The sequence below is a fragment of the Xiphophorus hellerii genome, chromosome 17 (assembly GCF_003331165.1).
Source record: "Xiphophorus hellerii strain 12219 chromosome 17, Xiphophorus_hellerii-4.1, whole genome shotgun sequence".
In the NCBI taxonomy this organism is placed as follows: Eukaryota; Metazoa; Chordata; class Actinopteri; order Cyprinodontiformes; family Poeciliidae; genus Xiphophorus; species Xiphophorus hellerii.
Window position 1 is genome coordinate 20,592,925 of NC_045688.1, and position 9,072 is coordinate 20,601,996.

Consider the following 9,072-nt stretch of genomic DNA (forward strand, 5'->3'; position numbering starts at 1 on the left):
AATGGAAAAATATCCATTTATTCAAGAATACTTAAAAATAAAAATATAAAAAGAGATAAAGTAATAATAGTTTAATGCTGGAGAAAGTGTATAATTAGCATGTCAGCCCAAAAATTATTTTCCCTTTTTAATTTTTCCCACAACTTTGGCAAAATTTTACTCATTTCAAAATCGATTTGTACAGACACAAAATAACGTTGATACAGAGTTTTTGTTTTTTGTCTTTTTATAACAAACCAAAAACATCAAAATTACTGTTAAACCTGCAAATCAATCAAAAAGTTCTTAATGGTTGCGCAGATAAAGAACAGCGGATCTTTATCTGCGCAACCAGATTCAATATCGCGTTTCAATATCGCGTTCACAAAATGTGCACGTTTTGTGAGCGCGATATTGTGATAATCTTGCACATTTTCACCTATCTCAGAAATAGGATCTCTTAGGATCTCATAAGAGATTCATCATAACAAATCCTGTTCTTCAAAGACTGACTTCAAAATAAGAGCTATAGGAAAAGCATAGATCTTATTTTAGTGATCTATGCTCTAGGAATTTATTTAGAATATTATTTTTTTACCCTAGGAAATAAATGGTCGTTTAAACAATATCACATTTTTTAATCAAAGAACTGGAGCCCAACAACGAGGGTAATTGCGATAGATGAAAATATATTTCTCTAAAATAGGTGTTTTCTGATATAAAAATGTTAGAATTCTTACTTGCTCAAAGAAAGAATCTGAGGACAAACATCCCAAAATTCACCTCTGTTCAATAGTATGGCATACCTTGCCTCCAAAGTAACTCAAATATCCTCATCATGGTTGGTGATGCTGTGCAGGATCTCTGATAGCAGTCAGTCAAAATGTCTCTGAAGATGTTGCTGCATCAATATCCACCTCAATATCCACTCAGTGTTGCACTATTTCCACAGTTGTTGGCAAAAAAAAGGGAAAATATACTTTGTGTTTATGTACAAAAAGTACAGCCATGTTGGAGACCAGAAAATGTTTGAGGAAATGCTTCAACTGCCATTTTCTGTTTCTCCCTACAGAACAAATTGCAGCTTGAAGAATTTTTGTTTTTCAATAATCAGTTTTGATTGGGTCACTGATGGACAAGGACAACCCAAGGTGTTCCCATGCCAGCTTGATTTTAGTCTTCCCCAGGAACTCTGTCCAGTTGGACAGGCCAAAGTAAAACCAAAATACTTTATGAATTAAAAATAAAACAGGCGTTGCTAGTTTTGATGCCAAGCAAAACATTTTGGGTTTTGTGGCATTCTGTAGGACCTGACCTACATCAAGAACCGCTACCAGAAGCTGAGCAGTCCCTAAACTGCTCAGCTTCATCTCTCTCATCTCAGAGATGCATTTCATCTCTGCACCTCTCTACAGATGCAGTTCATTTGTCTTTAGTTCATATTCTGAATTAACGCTGCTGCAATAAGAGCAAAGAAATCACTGTGTTATTTGAACATAAACAACATGAGCTCATTTTGAGACTTTTATTAAAAAGATTTGCATCAGCTACATGGGAGTACAAAAAGTGTATAAAAATATATTACAAATCTTATATATTTACAACTGCCTCTATAGATGCAGTTCATTTGTTTTTCACTCTAGCTGTGTTACCTAAAACAAGCAACATGCTTTCTACAAACTGCACCTAATAATACTGGTGGCCAAAAAAAGCCACGGAGACAAGTTACTAAATTCCTAAGATCCTCTTGGATGAAGAGGAAACTTCACATAGAGCTGAGCAGAAATGTCTTCCCCTGGAATTTCAGCAAAGTTGGATTCATCAGAAGAACATCCTGTGGAGAAAAACAGGCACCAAAAAAGATTTTAAAAAAATATTTTCAATGTTTTTTGCAATGTAATTCCATGTTCACCCTTGCCTGTAAATGTTGGGGGCCAGGAGGACAGCTGTGTCTGTGGGCAGCTTGGACAGATGAACCACCTTGGTCTTCAGCTGCAGTCTGTCGCTCTCATTCACCCACACATCAGGCAGTCTGATGCACACAGGAACACTTTAACGTCACTGAGTGGAAACTGGCAGACAACTGCTAAAATGACCAGTTATGACAACAGTGGAGTTTCTGGGAGGTTCAGGAAGTTAAGGACTTACATGTCTTCAGGTGTCCAGTGCAGCAGCACCTTCACTTTCCCAGAATCCTCTTTCCTCCTGGCTATCACCTGGAAACCAAAAGAGAGCAGAGGTGGGTTCAGAGCTGTGGTATCCTGCTCTGAGACAGAGAGAGAACTAACCGTGCTGTGGAAGACCACACTGTGTCCGTTGCCCTGGCTCTCAATGTGTGTTGCCAGGTTGAGACATATGGCTCGATGCCGGATGGCCTCCATGGTTTGTGCATCAAAGAAGTCATGAGGTCGAGCTGGAAACAGGTGAAGAATCTCACTGTGAGATTGACCGATATCAGCTATTAGACTGAATTCATAATCATGTGTGTGTATCACTCATACGCAGTGAGCGTCTATATTTGTTCCTGAGTTTCCTCCTCTTGATCAGACCAGCCTTGGATGGAGATTCCTCCTTCACTTTGCCCTGACTGGATGTTTTGGAAGAACCTTGGGAACTAAAGTGGGTGGGGACGTGGCGTGCCAGCCCCCCCTGTGAGGCAAAAGTGGCATTGCAGCCGCCAACCACACACTGCAAGAGAATGGACAGTTAGTTGGAGGGGGAACATTGACCTGATGCGGAAGCTGCAGATGTGTGATGTTACCTTGAAGGGCTTGTCTCCGCTGTGGGTCAGCATGTGTCTCTGCAGCCAACTCTGACTGGTGGACGGAGTGTTGTACACCTTGCAGTTCTTCCACAGGCACACAAACACCTGGGTCACAGAGAGCTGCAGCAGTCAGCATTGGTAGAGTCTGAAGCACACACCATGTTCAGACATCCTCTGAAGCTGTGCACCAACAATCACTTTATGCTGTGGTCAGCTGTCATGTTCTACCAGTTAATGAAACCCATAAAGCTGTTTATAGGGTTTTTTCACTGCAAAGTGAAAACTGACCTCTACTAAATAATGACAAAAATACTCCACCAACAATAAGTGACACAATTGTTCATTGTATTGAAACAGAAAGTACCTTCAAAACTAAACTTAATCTGGGACTCTATCATGATTACAGTCAAAACAGAACAAAAATATTGATTTTTTTTTAATCCAGCATAGCTATGCTGGATTTCTCTCATTGTGAACTGTGGTGTATACACACACTGTATAGGCCTGGCGGGCCACCAGGCTTTATTTGCTAAGGTTTTTTATATACCAGGAACAGTGACAGAAAAGAGAGATTAAGTTAGGTTTATAACTGGGCGAAGGGTGTGTGTACTGGCCCGTTTGCTTCACACACAAACAGGCAAGTTTGGAAAAATTATGACGCCTGATCATACCGCCACAGTTTTTTGTAACTATAGGGTTAGGGTAACATGGTGGGCTGTGGACTGCCCTAACGCTGACGGTGTGAGCTACTAGAATCAGCAGCATCCAAGTCAAACAGACTGACCCCTCCTCTCTGTCCATCCACATGCATGGCTCGGATGTGTTCAGCCAGGTCAGGGCTGCTGGAGAACAGCAGCTGGCAGTCATCCCAGCAGCAGGTGTAGTTCAGAGATTTGCTCACAGCAGGTCCAGAGCCTGCTACTGCCGCTGCCCCCCCACTGTGACCATTGAGCATGGCAGGAGTCGAACGACCGCTGGATGCAGTGCTCTCTATGTCCATCAGGGTGGAGCAGAAACTGGAACAGATACAGAAGCAACAAAGAATGGTCTGAACTAAAAATTTTATCATGATGTTTTGGATCGCATCCATTAGCAACAATGCTTGTCAATAACACTTGACACTTGCTAACTGTTCAGGAAGTTAGCAATCAAATCCCAATTGATTGTGTATATAATCCAGATTCAGATGATCATCTCGTACAGAGGTGAAAAAATGCTAATCCTACATTAATGTTTCACAGCTATGAATAATTTCATTTTATTGAAGGAAAAAACAAAAAATTAAACAGCTATTCAAACCAACTTTGTCCCTGAGGCGGGAAATCAATCACCACTAACTAACTTCACTAATTAGCCACATTTCTATGAAGCCTCAGTTGTTTCTAGACCCAGACCACTGATATCAGATCTTTCAGTATTTTAATTCTTGTCATTTTGATAATAGCTAGATAAGAAAAACCCAAAATGCAGAGACTCAAAATTAGAATGTTGTGAAAAATACCAACAAACTCATGCTATGGAAAACTGAGTGGAGGGAAAAAGTGTGATAGGAGAATGTCCATTAAAAAGTTTGGGGGAGCTTCTAACCAGGGTCAGAAAAATTCAGTTATTTTTCTGTTGCTCGGTGTCCAAAGCCCCTTTTTGGATGAAAATAAATTCTGCATTTAATTTGGAAATCAAAGTGTCAGTCTGGAGGAAGAGTGGAGAAATGCACAAATTGCATGTTGCCAGAGTTAAGTTTCCAGATGTCCTCTGCTGGTTCTGGTTCACTGGGCTTTCTGAGGTCACAGTCAATACAGCCAACTATCATGAAATTCTAGAACACTCTCATCTATGGAGATGATTTAATTTTCCAATGGGCCATGGTACCAACCTTAAGGTACCAAAAGCTGCTCCACTGACCATGTGCCAATCCTGTTCTTGATTAGCTCAAGGACCAAACCAGAACTTCTGAGTATCAAGAGGAGGATGAGAAACCACATCCAACATGCAACCTGGGCTTTCTGCTCACCAAAGCAGAAACGATAAGTATTGAGTATTCAGACTTCTGAATATGTTTTCCTGTCATTTCTGTTTAGAGTATCCTGTTTTGTTTTTACATAGTATAATTTTCTGAGATACTGAATATTGGATTTTCATAATCAGTTATCAAAATTTCAAGAAAAAAAAGTAACCATAGCTTCATTTTCTGAAATGAGTAACAAATTTTCTTTTGATTTTCTCAGTTGTATTAGAACATTTCAGAAAATCAGATGTTTTTCTCCTGCTAAACATCTGATTTTCTAGAAATGTCTAGAAATTGCCTCTGAGAAGAACTTTCTCCGGATCTCTGACTGCTGCTTACTTTCTACATCAATTCACACTAATTAAAAGAGCAATCCGAGTGTTACTGCGGATTTAAAGGCGTAATCACATGGTAAATGTTATCACTACATGTGCTTCACATGGTACGCCATACTACAGCGATCATTATACTTAAGAAATCATTTCTTATAAGCTCTAGGAAACACACAGTCACCCTAAAAACTTTATTAAACGCTTTAGGTGGTGAACTTGGACCGTGTGGTCGTGTCTCTCTGAAACTCAAGTGAGCGGCCTTCTGCCTCCTTCTCCGGCTTTTACCAACCTGTCCTCAGAGTCCATGCGGCTGAGCGGCTCTCCTTCCACGGAGTTCAACTCCACACCGACCCACCTCCTGGCCGCGTGTTCGGCCTTTCCCGCGGGCTTTGTGCAGCCGCGAGGCGCTGAGCTGCACACGTTCTCCGCTTCTCTTTGTTCTGCTTTCAGCACTCGCGAGCCCTCTTGTGCGGAGTCTGTGCTGCTCGCCAGACTACCCTGCGCAGGGCTTTCTCCAGGTTCGCCGAGTTTAAAGCCACCTTCCACATCGTTGTTGCCCGGCTTGCTGTGAGGCGACGTACCTTCCCCGTCCATGTCAGAAAAGGGCGGCGGGTTGTGCCCGGGCCCCGCTGCCGTACAACTGCCGCAGTCCTCGGCTGGTTTGTCCTCGTTGTTGACACCCGGTTCCCGTTTGGGGTCTTCCGCGGCTTGTCCCTTCAAGCTGGTCCAAGAGTCGCTTTGTTTGGATTCAGACTGATATGAACCGTGTTCAGTCCCTTCAGCCCTCATCTGAGCCATTTAGCACAGCACACGCGCTGTTTTTGTAATGTTTCGCGAGAAAAGTTCACCCCGTGCTTCTCTAAGCTTCAAATGTAAAGCAAAGCTGAGGGTGGCGTGACGTCATAAAAATCGTGGCGAAAAAGCTGCTCTATTTCGGAAGATGTTTCACTCGGTTTGTAAAGAAATTAGCTATTAAAACAACTACCCACAACAAATTCAAAACGTTAAGAAAAAAGCGTTTCAAAGCAAGTATTCTCACTACCTCCAACTGACTGCTTCTAAGCAGCAGAATCCCTTACATTTCAGTTTGTTGCTTTCAGCAGTAGGTCCTACTTATCTTATTAGACAGGAACTTAGTAACGGTGAGAAGACCAGACCATTTACAAGTCAATTTTGACTTTTCTAACAAACAAAAAAAAAACCAAACAAAAAAAAGCCATTTTCCTTTACACATTGAGTGTACATTACCAAGTACAGTGAACTTTTGAGCGAGTGAAGCATCTTCGCTCACTTTAACGTCCTATTCTCTCATTTCCACGTGTTTCAACAAACAGATAAACGAACCAAACTAGAGGGTGAACGCGGTGATGTGATGAGTGTTTGGTTGGCTGTTTCTTTCTAGGGGTGTTGCTGCAGTGCTCTCTGGTCCCACGAGAACAAAACAAGGATGTGCCATAACGTTCTGAGTACAAACAAAATTGAAGCAATTCTCTTTGAGCTTTTCAGAGGAACGATCAAAAGTCAGCACACTACGGAGCCCTCTAGGTGACATGGGGAAATTGTATTCTTTTGCGTTAGCTCGCAAAACTTTTGCGTTCTCTCGCAATAATATACTAATTAGTTCATGCGGCATAATTGAAGCCTTTCTTACTGAGACCATCGTACTTTCTACTATATGGAGTGTTCGTGAGGTTTTTCCACGTATCTTAATATGAAATACCTGAAGTTTGATATCTTTATATTTATTATAGAAATGAACCACAAACCTATGATATAAACACAAACTTTCCATTAGTAGGAAAGAAAGAAACAAAATACATTCAACTATGTCGACTATTTATGAGTTATTATCACGGAGTAATAAGTAATCTGACCGTTTTGATTTGTGTCTTTTTTGTGTTGGTAATCCGAATGGGTTAAAGCGCCGTTCCATCTCAACCTTACACAAACAGACATGCAGTGAATAAATCGATTTTCAATCATTTTTTTCCACCAAAGAGTTAAGAATAAACACGTTTTCACTGAGGCTCTTTATATGTGTATATATTTAAAATTTTAAATTGACATTGTGAAACTAGACCAGCAAATATTGCAGTAAGCACATTGCGAGGGAACGCAAAAGAAAAAAAATCCCTATTTCCCCTAGAGCAGTGGTCCCCAACTGGTTGTATTACCGCGGACCGGTCAAGACTTGGCAATTTTGCTGAGGCCCGGAGGGACGGACTGGAGGGGGTGGGGGTCAGATAATGCTTCTGCATTTTGATGTTCCCGCTAAAGCTTTTTTTTTTCGTTTTGTCCCTTAGTGTTTTTGTACAAATATTGTACAACTAAGGGCTAGCTTACCCAGTACCGGCTTTGTTTTTTATGTTTTAACTCGTTTAAATGGGTTTATTGTATATAGTATTGCATTTTTTAGTTGATAAAAAGTGAAAAGTGACAGTAATTTAAACCTTAGACATTATATGTTACCGTTGTTAGTTTTTCCACATGTACATTATAAATATGCAGAGATATGCCTTTCTCATATTATTATTTCAGTAGGTATTGCTAAGGCATTTAATGTGGCTTATATGCACATTATTAGAATAATCAAAGTGACATTTATGGGTAATAGAACATATTTGAACTGAATAGTGAACAGGTTTTCAAACATTGAACTTACAACCTTACAACCTTAAAGCCGGTCTCCATGCTTTGTATTTGTCAAAGCATACGCTCCAAAGGGAGCGTGACAAATACTCTCCGCCCAAACACTGTGTGTAATAGCAATTGTCTGACAGCAAAATTTTTCTCCCTGACTTGCCTTCCCAAAAACAAGTGTAAAAAAATAAAATAAAACAAATAAGACATCTTACCTTCTCCCATGGTGAGGAAAGTCCATTTTATATTTATCAACTGAATGCACCAGGGAAATTATCATCCATTAAAGAAAATAGACTGAACAACTTTAGGAACATCAACATTTATTTCACATGATATAAAACAGATGGGGTATGAACCTTTTGCATATTGACCCTTATAATAACGATGTCTTTAATATTCACTCTTTTTCAGGTTGTAGATAAATTATGCTTCTTTTTAGAATTAGTTTTACAATTTATACATGTCTTAAATTTATTCGTCCTGAAGCGCCAAAGTCTGCCTTATTGCTTCATACGTGTGCTATTCTGCTATGTATCACCATCTAGGACAGAATCACAAACTCTTTATTTCATGTTTGCTACCTAAGCAAACCAAAGTGAGAGAGGAAAACAGAAGACAAAAGCTGCAAAAACAGACAAAAATCGGAAGCATTCTAATACTTTGCATGCTCAACCAAGACTTAAATCACCCAATCCAAATAAATATTTCAAAAAGAGTTAGTTCTCTACAAAAGAAGAGAAAAACAGCAGCATGAAGTGGCACCATTTTGAAGGAAAATTGGCTGTTTATGATAAATTTATGATATACTTTATCTGCATATACAGTACAGACCAAAAGTTTGGACACACTTTCTCATTGAATTCAATGAGAAGGTGTGTCCAAACTTTTGGTCTGTACTGTATGTCAAAGGACAAGTTGTATTTTTATGAAAACAGGAAGTCTTTAGCCTTAAACAAGACAGAAATCAAAATGAGTTTAAAATCAGTACACTTTAGTGGTCACTTGGGGCTGAAGTTAAGCACTGCATGTGTTTGGAGGCAAATGGATGTACACTCGCCTTCAGCAGCTCATAAACAGCAGACATATGGCACGAATTCCCACACTATTTCTTATTCAGATTAATAGCTCTGTGCTTTAACATCTATGTGTTTAGCAACAAAATTCTAATGACCCCAGGAACAAGCTCCACATTGTGTCAGCACTGTGAAATGGTTTGCACTTATTCAGCAGCTCTGATTGTACAGTGGCTCTAAGATGGCCAGAAGTGTTTTCTTGGGGCCTTGTTGAGAAACAATTACAGAAAAGACTTACTCGAGACATACAGAACACTTTAGCATTTTTGTTTCTCA

At 40.0% G+C, this 9,072-nt stretch overlaps 1 protein-coding gene across 2 annotated transcripts; it reads right to left on the reverse strand.

The window, feature by feature from the left end:
• Positions 1-1,490: 1,490 nt before the first annotated feature.
• LOC116737098 (zinc finger protein AEBP2-like) lies at positions 1,491-6,158 on the reverse strand. Of its 2 annotated transcripts, XM_032590093.1 has the most exons (8): positions 5,370-6,154; positions 3,528-3,759; positions 2,741-2,848; positions 2,481-2,667; positions 2,268-2,392; positions 2,128-2,195; positions 1,898-2,011; positions 1,491-1,813 (listed from the first exon to the last, which is right to left on the reverse strand). In XM_032590093.1, exons 1-8 carry the CDS (start codon positions 5,876-5,878, stop codon positions 1,801-1,803), a joined length of 1,356 nt encoding a protein of 451 aa, XP_032445984.1. In that variant the 5' UTR covers positions 5,879-6,154; the 3' UTR covers positions 1,491-1,800. The 2 variants fall into 2 exon arrangements, with proteins under 2 accessions (XP_032445984.1, XP_032445983.1); XM_032590092.1 differs by having other exon boundaries at positions 2,128-2,392; positions 5,370-6,158.
• Positions 6,159-9,072: the final 2,914 nt, after the last annotated feature.